We start from the raw sequence: 22841 nt of genomic DNA, 5'->3' as shown, positions 1-22841 counted from the left end.
GTTCGGGCTTTTAACCGCACAGCTTTCACGTGACTTCCGCCCGCATCTAAAATGGCCCCGGCCGCTTCCCGCACAGAGCAGGGGGCGGGGCGGGGAGTCCGGCGATCGGCGAGGACGTCGGAGCGCGACGTCGCCGACCTGTGGCTGCGCCTTTTGGCGTGCGCACGGGCGCCCGGAGCTGGCTCGGGCCTCGGGGGTTCCGGCTTCAGCTCCAGAGACGGGAAGCCCGCAGTTCCACTCAATTCACCGAAGAGTCAAATTGGAGCTATCAAAAATAGGACCTGTAATCAATATTAATGGTTTCTCATTAACTGGGTGTTGTGAGATTAAAGTGAATATACATTAATAGTTTTAAAACATTTTCCCAAGCAAGCACAACATATTTTCCCTGTTACCGTCTGCATGGGCGTGGTAGCAGTCACTACTAATTAAAGCTTCCACCTCACAGTTGACAGCTGACCTAAATCACTTACTCATCTAAAATGTTTACGTTCTTTCTGGTCGGTCACAGTAGCTAAAAGTTAAAGATGGATAAGGACCATGTTAAGTGACAGCAACTGGCTTACCAAATTCTTCAGAAATGTATTAAATATTTACTAGGAGGCAGGCACAAATAACATTTCGTCCATCCTGTAAGCTTGACGACAGCAGAGCTTTCTGCACTGTCAGTGCTGTCCTACAGAAATAGAATTCAAGCCGCCTGTCATTTAAAATTTTCAAGTAGCCACATTAAAAATAGTAAAACGTTCATTTTAACATTGTATTTTAACACAGTATATCCAGAAGTTTGCCATTTAAACATGCACGCAATATAAAAAGTTATTGAGATGTTTTACGTTTTGTACTGTCTTCAGAATGTGATATGTTTTACAATTTGGACTAGCCACGTCTGCGTGTGCAATGGATAGCGGCTACATATCCGAGCGTGCAGTGCGAGGTCTGCCCACCACCCTGCACTGGAAAGCCGAGCAGCCGTTCTGGTGCTGCAGGGGCAGGATTCTGTTACCACGGTCGGCATCTGGCACCAGGAATCTCCCAGACCAGGGGCAGAGCCAGGGCCGTTAGGGACGAAGCCTCAGACGGCATCTCCAAAGGCTGCAGACCCCTTGAATTTAGACCCTGTTTACTTAGGAGTGGAGAGCATTTTCTAAAATAGTTTAGCCAATTCACCTATCTTGACTTCTTTTGAGACCTCATTTCTACTATTTATGATAATAAGCTGTTATTTTTGCCAATAAAAACCCATATGAGACATTATGATAACAGCAAAACAACCGGTGTTGTTTTGATGCCAGCTGGCTACCCCCAGAGTGTGGACTCCTGATTACTAGGAGGCTGGCTGTGCCCAGGGCATACCTTCAGCCAACTAACGCACACAGAGCATCACTGTCTATGCTGAAGAAGCTTAAAGTCAACCACAGACATCGCGATACCCACGTTGTAAGTAATAATGCCCAGCTTCGTAAACTGTAAACGCTTTACAAATGGTCTAGAACTTACAACCTCCTGTTATAGACTGTTTATTCCACAGGTATTTAACACACATCTTTTCTGTGCCATGCACTGTGCTGACAACTAAGAAAAAGGAAGATACAATCATTGCGGAAAAGTGATTTTTTTGAGGGAATCAAATAAAGTTTTTTTTTAAAAAAAAATGATTAAGTAGCTTAGTGTTAAGAATGTCATTTTAGATTTTCGAAGCGCCTTGCCCCCTGCACCACCATGTACGTTCCAAGCTACCATGTGTGAAGCTGGATCTGAGCTAAATAACTCTGTACTTCGCCAGGTCCTCTAAGGTTTTCCCGACAGCCCCTCCGTGCTCATTCACTTAGTCAGCAAATGCTTTATACGGACTCACTGTAGACCAGGCCCTGCTCTGGAGACCAGGGAAACACCAGCAAACAAGACAAGATGAAGTCCTTCCTCTTACAGACCTCACATCTTAGGGGGTTGGCAGGAGGGGGACAGACAGACCGTAAGTATGTAAATGAACAAAGATAAATTCAGATAAATTCTATGAAAAAATAAAACAAGGTAATGGTAGCAGCAGCTAACACGTATTAAGTACTATGTGTTAGCTCCTTCGTCTGTTCTTCCAAAATCACTTTGTAATAGTATGAGGTAAGTTAAGCCATAGAATGTTAGCTTTATCTTTCTATTAATGTCACTGATGTATAGTTATACTTTGTACATATGACAAATAATAAGGCAAGACAGTGAATGAAGTTCCTAGACTGGCGGCAGGGAGACAGCTTATGTCACTGCCGAAACAGGTAAGCTCGGGTAAACCACTTACTCTCGCCTGGACATTGTTTCATCATTTAAAAGAAAGAATTCGAGAGTTGCTTCTAGGGTCCTTTCAAGCTTTAATATTCTATGATTAAAATAGAAAACTAGGACAAATGTGTTTTTAGAAAGACTGATTAGGTTGTAAGCTCAAAGACACAAATCATATTTTAGATTCACATATTCCCTAAAGAGCATCATATACTTCCTTATACATATGAAGTAGTTTTAAAAAATCTGTTGATATTTATATTTAAAATTTTTATATGATTGATTTTTCAAATAAGCAGATGGATTGAATTATTTCATAGGCCCTTTCCAGCTCTACAATTCTATGCTTAAACTATAAATCAAGCCAGTAAATAGTGTAAAACAATGAGGTTTTAAATTCAAGAACAGAAGCCTTGTCTTTGATTCATGTGTTCCTTTAAAAGTCTCATATAATTCCTTCCACAGCAAGTGCTCAAGGAAATATCTCTAGATTATAGTTATTTTGCTTTAAATTTTCAACATTATAACATTACAATGTTGTAACATTTAAAACTCAGAATTAGGACTTTCCATTTCTTACTACCTAAATCTACCTTATAAAAACAATGAACAAACGGAGAATGAGTATCTCATAGTGAGCAAAATATTCTGTTCCCTCGTTTTCCTCAATGAGACCTGTCGCTTTTCCATACTTCAGATTTCAGAAATAAAATTTAAAAGCCCAATACTAGTCTAGTTTCATGTATATTAACGGATGTCCCAGGTTGTCTATATTACTGTCAGAAATACATGAATTCAAACAGCTGAACAGACTCTACTTATATATAACATAACAAGCATATGTTCCATTGTTAATTGAAAACTCATCGTAACTTTGGGAAGCAACCTTTCAGGCACACGGCATGAATAAAAAGGTGACATCTTTGTATACATTTCAAAGGTAGCACATATCACAAGGGGGAAAAAAGGACAGGAAAAAAATTCATATGCACCCAAATAAGCATGCAACTCCTAACGAAACACATTAAATAGAAACACATGACTTTCACTAATTCATTTGTACTTTATGCTTCTTTTTAATAGAATGAGTCACTTCATGTACATAATGTAGAGTTTGTTTTCCAGCCTAGTTGCTTTTCAGCAGTAACTTTTGAGTCTCACGAGGACTATCATCCAGGGTCAAGAAGTGGTTTGAGGAGTGAAGTGCCGAGCACCCGCTGTACCGAACGCGGGACGGGAGGGGCAGGGTTAATCTGCAGAGAGCAACATGGAACATGACAAGAAACACAGACAGACCCACGGCAGTTTCAACATGCATTATTAGCCCGAGGGTCAGAGTTAGCCCAACCCACACGTTTCCTCTAAGCCGAGCGTGCACGTGGACGGGGATTCATCGTGGGCCAAAGCCGTAGTAGTATGGGTCGTCAGGGCGAAATCCATAAGCCGTGGCGGGGCGCCCCAGGATGCCGACTGACTGGCCGAAGCCATCCATCCCAAGGCTAAAAAGAGAAAAAGAAACGGTAAGTTAAGTTCTTCATCCCAGCTACAGATGTAGGTCAAGTAAGAGGCGTGGAACGTGACACCGCCAAGATTCTCTGCCTAGCGGCAGGTGACTTGTGTGGCTGTCATTAACCCTTTTTCTTTTTAAAATTAATACAGCCACAAAAATGTATATGATAAATATTTACTTATAACAATGTGTGTTAAAAATGTTGGAAACCTCTGTCATTGGGTACCATTCACGACAAAGAGGAGGACAGATCGGAAAAGTTTTAATAAGTTATATTCCTACATGGCTTTTAGGCCAGAATGTGAAGATTTTACATGCTAGCAATTGTCAGAAATACACTGCCAGCGAATGATAAAACTAAAACTGTAGAAAAGTGAGTTTTGCTGTTTATAATGAGATCTCTTCAGATAAAGACACAGGACTGATCCAATATTAGTAAGGACATGCAGTTTGATTCTAAGCAGTGAACTTTCACTCAGAGCCAAATCATACTGGAAGCGTATGACTAAAGATGATGAAAAATTTTACAAGTTATCCAGGTAAATTTCAAAGTTATCCAGGTTTAAAAGCGTATGACTAAAGATGATGAAAAATTTTACAAAATTTCAAAGTTATCCAGGTTTGATCTGCAATCCTTCTGACTCAATGCAAAAATAATTGCTAGATAGTATATGTTTCTTTTGAGTGACAGCAAGGTAACTATAAACTTTGGTTCAATTTATTCTATGGAAACAACAGAAGCCTAAAGATAGCCTTCAGCTATTAAAGGTATCTTGAAAATGGATAAATTTTGATTATTACTTTAAAAAAAGTTTTCATCTATTAATAAATTATTTAGAAGAGAATGTTTTCCAAAGCACTTTTTAAAGACCAGAGAATTACCCAACACTTAGCAAAATGACGAGCTACTTATTTTGCCAGGCAAATATGGCAGCTATAACATGCTCATGCACAGCTCATGCGGTGAATGCTAGCGAGCGTATTTCCAATCCACGGAAACACTTTATACTGCAGAAATGTAAGCTCTGAAAAAAAGAAATATGTTTAAATGATTTAAGATTATTTTGAAATTAGATAGAAAGACACTTTTTATCAGCAAAATCTCAATGATTAAAAATATATTCACACAGGCATTAACATCCTCTCACAACTCAAAATGAGACTGTTAAAACATTTTAGAATTAACTATTAAAATATTAAGGTTTTAGACTCTGTGTGTGTGTGTGTGTGTGTGTGTACTGGGACAGGGCTTTATACTAAATGTAAAGAGTCAGAATCCACATAGGGCACATGAATCATGTGGCTCTACCTCTCGGGGGAATGGAATTCATGAAATACAAGATCTAGGTTAGCATGTGTGGTGAGTGATCCTGGACAAGTCAAACTTTTTGGGCTCTTTCTATATCAAAAACTGTGTCTATAACTTCTGAAAGTTGGTTGCAATTTTTAAGTTTGAATTTTATCTTGAAATGGCAAAATATAAACACACCCTGCCTACCTTCGTCCTATGGGAAGATTACATTTTATGATCAAGGCAATTAGAGGTAGCCGATTAAAGATGTTTCAGAAGTCAGTGGAGGTCATGAGCTAAGATACACCTGTAGCAGTTTAAAATTAGAGGAACAGCTGGCTGTTGAACATTTTTTTCTTAAAGCACTAAGGCTAACTGTACCGCCTGAGGATTTCGGCTCCCTCCTTTTCCACTTGTCTGCTTATGACCTGCCTTCGGCCGCTCTATGCATTTTTCAGCATCTCTTCCGAGGCTGAATAGCAGCGGACTTAGGTTAAACTCAAGTTAATTTTGTCTTTGCTTCTTGGATGAAAAGTGCTGCATAAGGGTTGTGATGAGATCGCTTTCGAGAATTTGGAAGCAAGCAGCACACAGTAGATGAGTGAAGAAACATGCAGAGGCACCTTCAGAACAGAACACCTCCCAGAGGACATGGTAGCAACAGGACTGTGTTCTACCTCCAAGAGGGTGACCTTCGGGAAGGAGTCTGTGGCCCGCCTGCACAGAACAAGCAGCTCCTCGGAGGCCGTGCCCAAGCAACCCCTGGGGGACCTACGCTGCCATGGGAGGGCCCGCCGTTCCCGCAGCCCTGTGCTCCCGGGAAGGGGCCACGGTTCTGAGGGTCTGCGGACATCATTCAAACTGCAAAGCTGTCCATTTTAATTTCTATGACAAATAGGCAAACTTCTGATCATTTTCTCATGTGGCCTGCCAACAGGGTAAAGAATAAACTGAAGACATTATGTGATCTGTGTGACAGTTACACCTTTCACTGTACATTGACAGATGGATTTATTTTTTTAACATCAGTCACACTGTTGGTGAGAATTTGCTGCCCAAGCCAGTGAAAGTCAGACCTAACCTAGAACACGGATGAGTGTCAGTTTGAGCCTGCAAGCTTACCGTGACTGAGTTCTACTTATGCAGAGACACCTGTGTGTGGTACAATGTCCAGGACAAAATGTCTTGAACTTTCACAGGAGGAATAAAATTTGAAACCAACTCTTAAAATGAGTTTTTCCAGAATTACCCATCGTATTCCAGGTGTACTTGCTGTCTGAAGACTAAACCGTTATGGCCAGTTTGGATGGTACTCTGCTATAAGTCCTTGGTCCTTTTGTGCTATGAAAGATCAACTAGATTCCTGTGATTAATATGTTTTAAAGAAAATTCACTCTGAATCCGAATAGTTTGATTCTTTAATTTTCATTTGGTTCTAATATAGTGAGGAGATTGGACTTTTCGGGATGCTAAAACCTATAGACAGATATTCTCTGGGGACATGTGGACATTTACTCTACTTTCTCCCTTGGGATAAGGATGTAGCCTTGTTAATGCTGAATCTGGTTCAAAACCAGGAGAGCCTAATCGTGTTTGCCTTTAAATGGAAGATGATACATTCTGTAGGTAAATTCTTCGAGAAAGGGCTGGAAACCGTGAATGTGAAAGGGGAGTGTGGCAGCAAAACGTGCACCTTCCTGAGCCACCAACACAGAGTAAACGGTCACAGGGACTTGGCGCGCTCACCGAGGACCCTGGGAAGCGAGGGAGACGGAGCCGAGGTGCACAGTGTGACCATTCTGTTGAGATTCGCGTCTGCGGGTTTGGGAATCTACGTGGGGACTTAATCCAGCACCGCGTGTGTCTCTGTGTCACATTCTCTCCCTGGTCCTCCTGACCTGCACAGAAAGCCTTGTGTCCCCCTGGTTAGAATAAGCCTCCACTAGACCACTTTTTCTTCGCAGGGCTAGTTATGTATGTAGTGTTATTTAACCTTTATGCTCAATGTCTAGATATCATATTTTGGACTTTTAAATTAGAAAAATATCAAAATGCAAGACCTTTTCTTGAAAATATATTGATTCTAGTTCAATGAAATGGTTACAAACAGCGTTTGCTGTGAAAAGACAGCTAGGAAAGGCAAGGCCCCCAAACTCCATCTACTATTAAGTTTTATGTCCCAAGAACATCATTTTGGGGTACCTAGAAAGGAAAATGACAAATTCTTCACAAATAAATTATATTTAAAATTTGGCAACAAATATAAAACTACACCTAGACTCTATTTTTAAAAAATTCAGAAATCTAATTAGCATTCAGCAAGCAGAAAACTGAATTTTCTCTAATGTTTGCAATGCTTCAAACAAATTTTTAACAGCATCCGTTAGACTTCCAAACTTGGGGTGATCAGAGGGGGAGGAAAAGAACTCCAGGCACGAGTGATGCTTCACATGCAGCACACTACAGGGGGGACGGAAGCCAGTAAGGAGTCCCAGGCATCTGAGGCCCTTATTACACTTCGGTGCCAGAGCTGACATTCCTGCGGGAAGAGAAGAAATTCACCTACCTCTGCTGTTCGTGAGGCTTAATCAGTGCATATTTGTAAAGCACTTTGAAATCCTTGGATGAAAAGTGCTGCATAGGTGGAAAGTATTATCATTATTTAATAAAACTGGACAAAAGCAACACGTCGTTTACTTCTGTGAATTTCCCAAGTCGGTAAAATGAATGCAGAGTAAATAATGAATATATTAGTGTATGCTACAAAAAATAAATAAATAAATTCAAGCCAAGTTCTCTCTGCATTGGCTCACAGAATCTTTGACTCGGAAACATTTTCAGGAATAACCTAGTCTACACGTGCATCCGCAGCAGCCTTGACAGGTCCACCCGCTCTTGTCAGAGCCCCTCCGGGAAGGGGGTGCTCACTGCGGAGTGGGGGCAGTCACGCCAGCGCGGCACATCGAACTGTGAGAAAGTTCTCTGTCACACTGACCTGGGACCCGCTTCTATTAGTCCAAGAATTACCCCCTGGAACCACTTGAGAAGACTAACTCTCCTTTAATATGACTGTTTTACAACCTTCATTTAATCAGTCCTCATGGCACGGTCTCTAAAATCTTTACCGGCTCATTTGCTCTCTAAAATAACTTCAACTTTTTCAATATTTTTCTTAAAATGAAGAAGCTGAAAATTATGTGCTACTCAGGACGTGGTCTGAAACCAGCATAGGATATGAGATTCTATTTCTGATTCTACCAGTGTGGGCTACGCCTGTGCTGATCCTCAGTGTTTTAAGGCGTCACTACCACCTTATACTGAATGTACACGTGTGTATGGCTGTGTGTGCACACGCACACAAACACACGGACTTTGCCCTTATAACCACCATGGGTTTCTTCTTTTTACTTTGGGTCTTTCCTTGGGGGTTCTATTCTACCTAAGACAAAGGCCTTTACGACAGTGATTCTTACTAACTATGTGGCTCTGTGGCCCGTCAGGCAGCACCGAAGGCGGGAAGGGTTCTGAGGCTGTCGAGTGAAAGTTAACACACACTTTCTTTGCAGGAAGCGTCCCAGGATATCACAGAACTGTATGAAATGATAATATTTTTCCAGAATAACTCACTTTTTATCAATTACTCCAATATATTAATCATAGAATCAAAATCAGCATGTTTATCTTCCTTTCTAGGTAGATTACGAATCAATACAAGAGTAATTTCAGCTCACGCATGATTTGCCATGGAAAATTTAGGTCTATGTAATAGTGATCCTTTGTCTGTCTGTCTGTCCATCCATCCAAACAGTACATGAGTTCCTACAATGTGTTTAGTATATGGTATTGAGAGTCTTTAAAAAAAAAAAAAAATGATGTGGTTCTAGGAAGGCAATAATAAATAAGATATGGCCCCTGACCATGGATTGGAGGCAACTAATATGGAACGAAATTCCGATCATCACATGAGGCTGTATTATCCTAGTACATTTATAAATCGCTACAGAAGAACAGAAGACGGCCATTGATTTGATGCGCGACCGTGTATCAGAGGCATGTACAAACTGTCACGGAAGAATCGTGGGGGCTAGAGAGTCTTTCTAAAAAATACTTTGATTTTAATACATCTGTCACTTCCTAACATTATATTTTGGATTTGTCTTTATTTCCTATTATAATGCAAGCACCATGAGGGGAAGGGCTGTGTTATTCATTGTTATATCTATGACAAGCGCCTAGCACTGTATCCGATGAGGAGTGGGCATTCAACGAGTATCTGACTGCATGGATGGAAGAATCTCGAAGGACAGGTAGGACTTCACGAGTGGAGAGAGAGAATTCCCGACAGCGTGGGAGCCTGAGCGCGAGAGAGAAGGGGCTGAAGAAGAGCAATGATTTCCTATGGTTTCAGTAAGCAAGGGGCAGGAGATACAGCTCGAAAGGGAGGCTAGGGCTGGATTCTGAAAGTTCTGTATACGCCAGGCCAAGAACTATATACTTTTGGAGAGCTGTCAATGGTTTTTAAGAGGGGAACGACTTACTTCTGCGCTTTAGAAGGACAATTGCGATAATAAAGGACGCTGAGAGACAAAAGCACGGGGAACACTTAAGATCATACTATGGCTATCCACTGTGAAGTAATGAGAGCCTATAGAGGCACCGGCAGAAAAAGCAATAATCAAATATGCTACATTTCATGCAAAAAAAAAAAACATATCTTTTTCTTTTAAAATGGATTTTCTTACTATTTGGGAACCAAGAATAAAGGGAAAAAGTTCAAAGTTGGTTAAAAATTTTAGAAGTTATAGTTATAATTAGGAATGAAACAAAGTTTGCCCCTTTAATAGGGACTATGCTTCATCAAATAACTAAGAGGCTGTGGTTTTCCATGCAGATAAAATCAGACTGCATGAGTAGTTTGCCTCTGTCTTCAACATGAAGGGCTGGACTATTCTGGCAGAAGCGACCATTTTTTCTTGATATTCTTGTACATAGTTACAAGAAAAGTGTCGCTTGAATGAGATAATGTCTATAAAGTTATACCTATTTGTATAGTGATGTATTATAAATGGAGATCTAAATGTCTGTGATTTACAGACCAACCACTAGATGGGGAGCTTGTCTTATCACTGAGTATCATATACTCTACAAAGTTTTAGAGCGAGCCTTCTCAAACTTAAACTTCTCTGCATATATAACATCGATAGAAGGCGGTTTCCACTGCTTTCTCATATAACCAATGTTTTCATTTTATAACTGTGAAATAATTTACTTAGAGCTAAATAGGAATATCTCATTCATGTGCAAAAAGCTTGTGACCGTGGGGGGCCTATGAAAATGCTAGAAGATAATGTATTATAAACTGAAAAACGTAATATACATGCATGGTAAATGCACTTGCTGTGGTCGAATAGCTTCACTGAACCTGTCGATAGCATCTCATTTGTATACATTTATATGTAATAAATATATGTTTGCTCAAAGGTGTCACCTACCGCTTTGGACTTAAGCCTTTGTATTATTGAGAAAATGAGCAGTTAAGCAGTCTTTAATGAGTTTCACCAATAAAATCAAGTCTAGCTGTCATTTTCCATTTAGTTTTACTATTTTATACGCATAATCATTAATTTTTCTTTTATTTTGAAACGAAATGGCTAAAGAATACTAAAAAAAATCACATTTTTAGTGAAATCAAACTAATATTTTCCTCAAAATCAAGGACAAATGATATGAGTAGTGGGAGGTTGTATTTAAAGACCCCAGGTGGAATTCATTTAAAAAAAAAAAATTTTTCAAAAAAGACATCTGTCAGTTCTAAGGGGAAAAACACCACCATGGGGACAGATCCTTTCAATTTAGTTACTATACTGAGATGCTTCAGATGAAAACCGACCTGTACTAATGACGGGGGAAGCGTGTGTAGAATAGTCATGGATTTATTCCAAATGGTAAAGATAATCCATGTCACTGACGCTCGTTTCCTATCATTCATTATGCATCTTAATCTGTTTACCTATCTCCAGAGTGTATTTTAATTACATTTGTATGTGGAGATGTTATAGTTGATACTTTTTCATATTATCATTGCATTAAGTTTTCTATTCCTTTTTATTTTTTTTATATTTTATAGCCTCATTGAGATTTTTCTATTAACTCTAGTTCTTGACCATCCTAACTCTTACTGTTGCATCTGACAGTTCTTCATGATAGTCCTTTCTTCGTGAGCTTTGTAATTTTTTGTGTTCAAGTTCAGGTTTAATTTTTTACTTTATTTTATTGTTTTGCCGGTCCGTTGGCCCTTGAGCTTGGAAAGATTTCTACAGAGAGGTTCTGTATTTATGATATTTCACTGTCCTAAAACAATTTTAATAATTTCTGAACTTGGGGGTTCCCACACGAGATTTACAGTGTGAATTCTGAACCCACTTGTACGTGTGCAGCGAGACTGCGATTTCTGTTTCTCGGGCTGACGACTCTCCCAGCCTAGGGCCTCGGGGCAGAAGACAAGTTTTGGCCACTTCCCTGGGCCGGTGAATTAAAATCACCTAGTCCCCTTTTCAACTTGTGAGAGAAAGGCAGCCACATGAAGTTCCAAACTTGACACAGGGAGTTCAGTCCCATCTCCCTACACCACATAACCTACACCTAGTTCAGTATCCTCGCGAGTGATTCTCTTCCGTGTGTGCACACGTGTCACTGGGGATGTTTACTAGCTTTGTGCATTTCTGTGAATTTGGCCATAAATTACAAATATCTCCGACTACCTTTCCTACATAGCTATATGGGAGGGGCCCTTCCAGTCGGCTCAGTCTGCCATCTTGCTGGAAGTCCTTTCCGTTTTACTCTTATTATCTTCTTTCTCTGCATATTCGAGGAAAAAAATTATAATCCTCCTATTCCTATGACTCAAATATGGCTTTTTTGAAGAGAACGATGACTTGAAAGAAAAAACTACAGCTATTAGAATATATTTTCTTTTTCCTTATTTGCAGCAATTACCAGAAAAAATACTCTAATAAGTGTCTAGTGGAAGCTGTCAGATGTGGTTGTCAAGCTGACGTGAATATTTACTCAAATCTATAATGGTCTCAAACGTTCTACAGCAATCTATTAATGAAAGTGTGCCACCAGCCATCTTTAACTTACATTTCTTCAGTTAAGTACAAGGACTTCTTGAGATGGGCAGTCCTGCACTATCAAGCAATGCCTCATTTCACACCACCAATGTGAGGGGAACTTGCTGAACTGCCTAAGCAACCCCTAGGTCAATAAACTGAGTCATTAGCACCTCCTTTGAATAACTGTTTGTCTGTTACTGGTTCAACATTTATATAATCTGTCATAATACCTTGGTTTTTTAAGGTACAAAAATTACTGCTGTAGGCTGAGTAGAGAACATACTGTGGGTAGCAACGTTTTCACAGTGGCAGTTTAACCATACCGTCTGGCACCGCGTGAGTTAAAGCCTGAACACCACAGCTAATTACTATGTAATGCTAACCCTAGTTGCTGGTTCATTTTGAGACTCTTTAAAATATGAACTGTGTATTTTACCCCTATGCACTCTCTTAATGATTTGTTTTTTTAGACTGAAATCACTTCCAGCCATCAGTTATACTCTTGGTCTCTACATGTGCACTTCTCCAAGCACAAATATTTCTTTTTCCTATTGGTCTGCCAGCCCTGTCAGAGCAAATTTCACTTTAAACTAAATGCTATGATACTTAAAACCTCTTGGATTACTCAGGCTGCTAGTGTGATCTATGACCTTCCAAGAATGACAGCTGAACTTTCCAATTTGCTTATACTGCTCGGGGAACTAGAAAGCACATGCCGAAGAGGAAAACGTTTCTGATGCTGAACAGAGAGGACAGTCCTTGCTGGAGGTGGGAGCAGGAGACTATTAAGCACTGAAAAATACTAATAAGAAACGAAAAGAAACTAAACATGCTGTAAAGTCTAAGACTCGAAGCGTAATTCAAAAGTTAATGCTAATCTAAAAACTTTTTAGTCCAGTTAAAATATGAACAATGGCCTCCAGTTACTGTAATTTAAGCACCAACCAGAATCTTACAATGATAATGAAAACTATCAAAACGAAGACGTTTAAGAGACGGAATAGACTCTAAAATAAAATCAACACGAGTACTATACGAATGGACTAACTCAACTCCTCATCTTTCTTTATAAAACAGACAGAAGTGTGACCCACGGACATAACCAACGAGGTCACATGGTTATCTCACGTGCACGCTATCCCACTGGCGAACCGGTCTCTCATCAATGAAGCTTTAGTGTTAAGCTTCTGTTATAACCTTGTCTCCAAGTCCTTAAATAATACAGTTTGGGAAAATTGTGACATAGTTTTGAAACTTTTCACTTTTACTACCTTACATGAGAAGTGGATAAATGTCTGCTGTAAAAAATTTCAAAAGTCTTATCAAATGTACGAAGCTTAATGAAAAGTTTCCAATTCATGTCATGTCTACTTACTCATTTACTTGTCTCAATCCTTTTTAGGCTAACTAACCTACAAATTCCCTTTGGCTGATAAAAATCAAGTGGTGATTGATAAGTAAAGACTATTTTTTGTAGCTAAATCAAACTAAGTAATATTTTTCTAAAAATAAGGGTATGAGTATGGATAATAGAAACTATATTTAAACAAATTGAAAGTGCATGATTTTAATAGCTAAGCACGAAAATTTGAAAATTTGATTCTAAGTTTACAATATTATCAAATATACAACAAAAAGGCATTTCCTTGAATTATTATAATATTTTAAAACCTCTAATTGGACAGTGTTATACAAATGCTTTCAGCCACTAAATCAGTAACCTCAGTAATCAGTACAGGTCAGATAAATATTTCGAAGTTATCTAGTATCCTCTAAAGCATTTAGGATCTCAGTATACTGTCTAATGTACCAACATTGCATTTAGCATTAGAAGAGTAGGTACTAAAGCAAATCTCCACTCTCTAAATTTTATAAGCTTTCTTGGTCCTTGAGAATATATTTGTTATATTAGGGGTCTATTTTAAAAAAAATAAAAAATAAAAAAAAAATAAACAAGGTAGATTCATCTACTTAGGCCTAAGGCTGACTTCAGGCTGCAAAGGTGTGAACGGGGTTATATCATCCTGGCCAACCGGACTGCAGTCATCTGATGATAAAATGAGTTATTTCTGTGTCGCCTTCACAGAATGGGCACACTTTGGGCGCACACTGAATTCAGTGTAGACCGCAACGTAGAAATACGTGACCCTAACAAATATTTTTCAGCTTTGTATCCTATTACCATATTTTAAAGTTATTATTTTCAAAGCAACATACAGAAACATCACACTTTTTCTTTATCACTGACATATGTGGGCATTTTTCTCCTTTGATTTAAGGACTGACAATTATGTTTACTAAATTTAGCAAAACTAACAAGTATGAACTTATCAACAGCTCCTGAATTTTTTTAAAGAGGTGCAATGACCTCAAACCCAGGATATCTGAACGTGACGTCTCCACTGATATAACTTGTTTCCATTTCTATCTGTGACTTTGTCATGATTTCTTTTTGTAAAATAAGAATAATGGCTACCCCTTCCCACCTGTCTCTGCCTCCAGATTATCATCTCCAAGTCCCTGACGGGAACGGCGCAGAGACTCGTACAGTCACGGTCATGGCATATGAAAATGAGCGAGCCCTCCCTAAGAATACTTTAAAAGCTCTGGCCCCTGCCACCTGCACCGACAGTGAAGACAGCCTGGGTCGCACCTGGCACGCTTCTTCCACGCTTCTTCCACGTGCCGCCTGCACAGACAGGGCAGGGCTCTCGCACAACTCACAGGCGCTGTGCCCACCGCACAACCAGCGGCTGCTGCACGGAAACAAGCTGCGGCCGACCACGCCTTCCACCACGCAGCCCCCGGGCACCGCGCAGTCAGACCCTGCGACTCTGCCAGGGCCGATGCGGACGACACAACATCTGTAGCAATGAAAAATACTGGCAAAGTCTCTTTACGTGCTTCTTAACCTTATTTTATATTCAGTGAGTTTATACTGAAAGTAGTAAATCCAGGTAAGGTTTTTAGTTACTTTCCACACTGTGTATTCCTGTACTCAGGTTTGCTACACGGCGCTGGCTTCTCCTTAAAAAGGCACAGGTCATGGACGTGTTCAGGATGGGGTGTTTTCATTCTGTGATGTTCGGTGTCTTGGGTTGTGCCAACCTTACAGCCTGGGACTTATAAGCACACTGGGCAACTCCGAGGAGCCTTCTTTAGGGAGATGGGAACGCACCATCTATTGTTGAGATTACAGGCAGAACAGGGTTTTAGGCAGTCTTTCAAACTAGCACATAGGTTCCTTGACCCTTGGTCAAGGGTCCACTTATACATGGTTTTTCAACTGTTCATCCAGCACAGTTCAAACCGAGTTGTCCAAGGCTCAGCTCTGGAGCTGGGAATCCGCGGATGCGGAAGGCGACTGCAGTTATGCGCGGTTTTCCAGCGGCCCTCGGATGCTGCCCTGAATCCCCACACGGGTTAAGGGTCGACTGTCTGCTTACGTTAGTTATGTCAAGTACGCGGGACGAGGAAAGGTAACTGATTTATTGTAAATGACCATGGGACCCACTTGCGGGTGGCAAACAGCGCCTCCCTCCCCAGACTCTGGGGAAAAGCAAGTCGCGACTGTCAGAAATTATAATCAGGTTTTTTTTGCCCTTAGTGTAGACAAAGAAAGAGTTAAATTATAATAGTACAATATTTATAAACTCCTTAAAACCCAGAAGCCTTTTTAAAAAATGTTTCTGGGGCTTTTAAGAATTCTTGTTTATTTACCACCTCAAAAGACATCTCAGCATGGAGTCTGAACACCCATGCATATAGAGCTTTATGGGATTTCTTGTATCAACTTCAAAAGATGGGATTTTTAAGTTAGGATTGCAATTTTAAAAATGGGCTTGCCTAACTATGCTCACAGAAGCCTCCTCCCTTCCTTTCACATTCGAGGGGCTCCGAATTAGCCACTCGATACTGTCCACACAAATCTGGATTCCTGTTTAAGACCACTTTGCCTTTTAAATTCTGACAGGCCAATGTAAGAGTGCCTTGTTTTTGGCTGGAAAATCGTGATATAGAAAGAGTTTCTGAAAAAGTGGGATATATCAACTTTAGATAAAGCTAAACAACAAAAACTTAAAAATACACATGTATGTTACACGAGATAGAATGCTGACTTAGGTCCACAAAAGAGAAGATACTTAGGAAATCACTAATTGTGCTCCTGTTTATAAGTCTATTCAAGACTTTAACTTTAATCTTTAACTTAATCAGAGGGCACAAGAAAGCATTTGTTAATCACGCCTCACTAGTCTGGCATGAGACCACAGAAATATGCAGCTTTGACATAAAAACCAACATAGACATACAAATATTTTATATTCATCAATAATTTCAATAATAGAAATATAAAGTTTAGAAAATTACTAATCATTTTTCTCAAATACAAAAACGAGAAGCATTTGAAATTAGAGTCTACTACAGAGAGCCATCCATACTTATCCCTTGGAAATAAGTTTGCGTTCTATTTCATTGATGGGGGCATAAGGAGCCATGAGATTACTAGGTGACCTGGGCTACTACTGAAAGGCTGCGAGCTGGCCCAAAACTCCTACAGGTGAAATCTACAGAATTATAGTCTATAATTAACCCCCTTAACAAACTTTGCCATCTAAAACTCTCCCAATTAAGAGTATTGAGAAGTCATCAATAGCTCTGATGTTGGTATCAAAACAAGTTCAAAGACTTGTCACTTGTTCCCTTGGGAATACCAATCAACCAATCGATCAGTCGATCTTCCTACCTACCTAGTTACCTAGCTACCTACCTACCTAAAATGAAAGGTCTCTACTCAGTAGACCTTTATCCATGAGATAGAAGACATCGAAAATCAACAATTACAATAAACTTGATAAAACAGCTTTCTTCAAATCTCACAATTATTCGAATTACATTTTGTAGGACACAGATGTTTCTAGAGAGGAATCATCTCTATTAGAAAGCAAAAATCATCTGCCAACTGGACTAATCCCACTGAACAGCCCCTGTTACAAAGAAATAACTAAATCCGAGTGAATTACCAGACCACCGAAGCGCCGCGTTGTAGTAAACAGCCTACATAGCTCAGGAGGTTGCATTTCAATAACAATGTGATTCTTTTTCAAATATTGCACTGCTTGGCATAAAATGCAAAAAGTCTAAATCTATAAATCTATTTACATTTTTAATCTAAGAAAATTCATCACAGGATCTTAAAACTTTTTAAAATTTTATCTTTTCTTCAGCTTTGAGACATAATTCACTTATAACATTGTCGCCGGATTGCCTGATTTTTTTTTCTGTAATAAAATACTAAAGGTATAATCTTTCGTAATGGAAGTAAGCTAAAGAATGGTAACACTCCAAGTAGCGTACTCCTTTAAAAAGTGTTTATTATTTAAGACAGTGTGGCATTCTTTTCCGAAGATGGTTAGTTTTGCGTGCTCTTAAGCTTAAGGACAATTCAGAAATGTTTAAGATGTTTATTCCATTTGAACGCACACAAACACGTGCACACACATGCATACACACAAGCACGTGCCCGCTCACACACACACTTAGCCGAGGTGTGGGAATGACATAAGAGTAGGTAGGAACATGGAAGTCCCAAGACTGACACTGTATTTGGTATTAATTTCTAAATCTCCTCTCTAAGCCTAACAATACTATTGCTCTTAAATATTTTTTAAAAAAAATAAAGTTGAAATAAAGAATAAGATACTTCAGGTCATCTCAAAAAATTATATTTTAACCCTGCACTATAAGCTTCTCTAGGGTAAAAGTGTTGTTTCTTACTATCTCTAGAGTCCACCCTAGTGCCTGTCAATTAAAATGGTTACTGAATCAAGGAAATTTTAAGTGTCAAAAGAAAACATGCGCACATCCTTACCTTGATTATATCTTTACTTTACAGTCTGTAAAGTTAATTTCATTTGTCATCACAGAAACTCTAAAAGTGAAAAGTATCTTTTGGAAATCGCAATCTCTAGCAGCCTATATGTTATACTTCTGATTTATTGGTTACTCACAGGTCATTACTTAAGACCAAGTAATAGCAAAGGAACAAGATCAAAGAAACCCTCTATTCATTTTCAGTATAATGTAGAATATGTTTCTACAGAACTTAGGATATTTGATAATAAAAACTTATACAAAACTTGTTAATACTGGGACATTAAAAGTTTCTTTTCCCAATAAACTTTAAAAATATTTTGATAGAGAATGCTTACATTCAGCATAGATGAGTACTTCTCAGAATACTCAATTAGATACGTGGTAGAACACCTGTGTGCTAAGAATTCCCTAATCTAACCCATGAAGACAGGCACCTTCATCTGTATAAAATGCTGCAATTTAAAAGACAGTATTTATCTTATATAGGTTATTAAAAATGTTCTCATATAGCATAGGTTCCTACCAACAATTTTATGATACAAGATTACAATGCTAAATATATACATATATATCTTATGTATTTAATAAATATTTTGCATTGCATATTTGAAAGGATAATACTGAAAGAGTAAAGATTAAGTATAAATTTAAGACATTGAAAAAAAAAAGTTCACATTGAAAATAAAACACAGCACGGGCAGTGTGTCTGAATACTGGCTCTGGCCCTTACGAGTCAATAAACAAGCATCTGTAGAGGGCCTAGTGTGTGCCAGGCGCCACGGATACAACTTTGAATAAGACAAAGTTCTTGCTCTTCCGGAGACTACATTCTTATGGAAGGAGGTAGATAAACAAGTGAACCAAAAATAAGTGGTCAGGATGCTAAAACAGACAGTGATCAGGGGATAGGCGGAAAAGAGCTTCTTTGATAGTTTTGTCAGGAAGATTCTGAGGAAATAATATATGAGCTGAGACTTGAAAGACAAGAATAAGCCAGTCACTCCAAAGTCAGAAGAACAGTCAATGTGAACACGAAGGCGCTGGAGAGAGGAAGGACCGGGGCGTGTCTGCGGGGCAGGACGGCCGAGCTGAGGCTGGGAGCAGGCGAGCGGCAGACGCCCAGGACTTCGCAGACCACGGCGAGGAGTCGGCATTTCATCGTGAGAGCGTGAGAAGCCACTGAAGGCGGGTGGGAGACATGATCTGATTTACACTTTAAAAAGACCAGGATATACACCCAAAACCTATATAATTTGATTAACTAACATTAATAATAGAAAGATCATGATGGGTACTGTGAAAATAAATGGACTGCAAGGGAAGGTGAGTGTAGAAAAGCAGCAGGACTATTAATGAACAGTCAAGGTGACAGACGATGGTGGAAACGGGAACAGCCGAACCTGACGCGGTCTACAAAGGAAAACCAGCAGGCCGTAGCGACGGTCTGCACGGGACGGTGGCAGCGCTGGGGAAAGGCAGCTACAAAGTCGATGGCTTGAACTAGTGACTGGTGGTGACAGTTACTGAGATGGAGGCCAGGGGAAGAATCCCCTTGCATCGAACGTTAGCTCTGATGGTTTTATTAAACATTCCATCGGACGTGTTCACACCGATGGATATGTTAGGCAGTGAGGGGCATAAGGCTGGTGCTCAGGACAGGAGGTCTGTGAAAAACGGACGCTCACAGACAGTATCTGAAGCCACAGGTGTGAATGAAACCCTCTAGGCCAGCGGTCCCCAGCCTTTCTGGCACCAGGGACCGGTGGTCCTATGAGCATCTAATGCCCGATGACCTGAGGCGGAGCTGAGGCGGTGATGCTGGCGCTGGGGGGCGGCTGTGAATACAGATGGAGCTTCGCTCGCTCGCCCGCCGCTCACCTCCTGTGCAGCCCGGTTCCTGACAGGCCACGACCGGTACCGGTCCACAGCTGGGGTTGGGGCCCCCTGCTCGAGGTGGCGGGTGCGGTGAGGGAAGTGGGCCCTTCAGAGTGGTGTGGGCGCTGAATAGGGTGGAAGCCATTAAAGGAGAAAGGACGACTGTCCCGCAGAGAGTGCGGGGAAGGATGGCGAGGGGCTGAGGCGCAAGCAGGAAAACGGGGCGACCTGAGAGCTGACAGCAGGAAGCGCCGAACGGCGGGGCTCGGGCAGCGCGCCAAAACGAGTTAAGATGAGGAAGGCCTGTCGGTTACGGTGACATGAAGATCCCCGCGGCTCCCACGCGCCCGGAGACACCGAGGCGTGAACAGGAAGGCGTCCGGAGAAGTCTGTCGGACCGGAGTGCGACGCGGGCAGTGGCCAGGCCGTGACAAGGAGACAGAGACAGGCTAGCTCTGGGCAGTCCAGTTCTGCTCATACACTGACAGAAAGGGCCAGGCGTAAAGGGTGGGGATTCGGAGCAAAACAGACCGACCAGACTTTGACAAAAGGACACGTCCTTCATTGCAGAAGGGAGAAAGGTGGGCAAACGTAAGAGCAGAGGCTGGGTGGGGGAAGGTAACCAACCATAAGCTTCGGTTTTCTTAAGAATGATGGCTCCTTCCCCCAGCTGTGGTGAAGATTTAATCAAGACAGGGATGTCACAAATAGCAATAAGCTACCGCCTGATACTCAGTAAATATATTACAATAAATGCCAACATTATTATTAATCAACACATCTCAGACTGTAGACAGATTTGAAACCATTTTAGAGAATAACATTTCAAATAATGGAATTAGAATATAGATTAAGTCAATATGACATTAAAGTCTGAATTATTTCTAATTCTTTTCAGTAATTTCATTTAAAACTGGACTGGATTGTCCATGTTCCAGAAACAAACTTTTTTGAGCAATTTCACTTAAGATTTTTTAATCTCATTCTCTTTTGAAAACTAAGAACAAAAACTTTAAAATTAATGTTTATATTGTATAGAAATTTTCTGCGGACTTTCAAATCCAGAATTTGGGATACGTTATGAACTAATGGTCTGATGCAGATTTAAAGCTGCAGCAAATGAAGATTTAAAGTTGCAGAAAAACAAAGAAGCAAACTACAAAACAGCTGCCCCCTGATAGAGTCTAAAATTCTGTTTTTAGCCTCCATCGTTTTTTTTTTCCATATGCAAACTATGATGCTATACTTTAAGCACACACAATTAGGCTTATCTGAAAATACAATAATTCTAAGAGTACGAGCTACAATTTTAAAGTTCAACATTACTATGTTATACCTAATACACCTTCTGAGAAGGCCTAGGGGTAGGACCGCACCTCTCTCTTTTAAAATTTTCAAATCACTCCTTTCTCATCTTCCTTTCTTAGTGGGATAAGTAACTGGCACTTTCCCAAGTGGATCCTCTGTTTTATCAGGAGATCTGACTTTACTGCCCCCAATTTAGAAATAGTATTCTGAGGTGCAATACATTTTTAGTGATTGTTTTTATGATATTTATCCAAATCAATGAATGGGTATTATACACTATTGTTTTATATCCAACATTTTGATTTTCATGAGACTAGAAATTATTTCTTCTGTGGGATCAGATGGCTGTAAGGTAACAGTAAATGTAACTTCAGTGGTGAGAAACTAGAAACTGGTTTCTTTCTTTTATATATTTTATAATAACCTATATAAATATCAATGAAACCTATTTATCAATAGCTATCATCTAAAATGGCCTTCTAAGAGTAAATTTCTTGACAGAGGTAAGTTAGATTCCAGTTGCCAAACACAAAATAAGAGAGTAAAAAAAGATAAAAGATATAAGTGAAAAATAAATTTTATGATATATAGTAACCTAATCAAAGTTAATGCCTCGACCAAGAGGTTTCATTGTACCAAAAAAAAAAGAGATTTTATTGTATTTCAGCATGAAGATGAGTATGTTTAATAATATATAAAATAGTTTGCTTAAATGTGACTTTAAATTTCCATTGATTTATTCAACAGATTTATAATATAACCGATATGTATAAGGATCCATTTGATAGGATGGTTTAGTGGATGTTTATGACAATGTTATCTTTAAGAATAGCTCTTATAATGTAGAGATCAAGTTTTCTGAAATCCTTTAAACTCCATTAAATATTAAGGAATATTCTCTTCAATCAAAAGTTAAAAATTATGTTCTGATTTATTACATGCCAAGTACAAATTTATGTTGTAACTGAACATACGACATAACCAAAGAAATATCAAACTTTTATTTGAGGAGGAAGCAAGCCTTGGGATTTCTAAAAACCCGATTTGAATCTTAATGGTAATACAGCGTGCGCTCGGCCCCTCACCCCACCTCCGAGGACACAGGCACAGCCTCCTCTTCTCAGTTTGTTAACGTTCTAAATCTTTCTCCCAGGTTTGGCCTTGCAACCACTTACTTGATAAAGTAGGTCACTTAAAAAGAAAGAAAGCCCAATAAAATGAATTACAAAGACAACAAGATTAAACTGATTGCACTGTTTTCATACATTGTAGTTGAAATTCTGCAAAGACGCAGTTGGCTGTGGTTTGGCATTTAACAGCATGCGATCAGTGAGGAGGAGGAAATTTTATTCTCATTAACTGTTGCAGATTTACTGCAGTGAAAAAGAGCTATGTAACCCGAGATGTGACAGTACAGAAAGATCAAAGCCATGGACTGGAAACTAAATAAACCCTCTGGCTACTTCCTGCAAGGAAAATTCACTTTGGCAATGTAAAACAGAGCCCAGTTAAAAACTACTCTGTTTTATGAGCTGTCATAGCAGCTCAAGTGGTTTGGACCGGCTGAGTTTAGAACATTATATTTCCTTGT

General features: G+C 39.7%; 1 protein-coding gene across 1 annotated transcript in view; it reads right to left on the bottom strand.

Moving 5' to 3' along the window:
• Positions 1-2349: 2349 nt before the first annotated feature.
• The window catches only part of KIFAP3 (kinesin associated protein 3), a 108132-nt gene continuing 87640 nt past the window's right edge, over positions 2350-22841 (bottom strand). Inside the window, exon 21 of the mRNA XM_025044005.1 lies at positions 2350-3776. Coding sequence (XP_024899773.1) covers positions 3668-3776 — 109 coding nt within the window. The 3' untranslated portion in view covers positions 2350-3667. The remainder of the gene's footprint in view (positions 3777-22841) is intronic.

Source organism: Pteropus alecto, unplaced genomic scaffold (assembly GCF_000325575.1).
Source record: "Pteropus alecto unplaced genomic scaffold, ASM32557v1 scaffold101, whole genome shotgun sequence".
In the NCBI taxonomy this organism is placed as follows: domain Eukaryota; kingdom Metazoa; phylum Chordata; class Mammalia; order Chiroptera; family Pteropodidae; genus Pteropus; species Pteropus alecto.
This window is presented reverse-complemented; position numbering and strand designations above follow the sequence as displayed.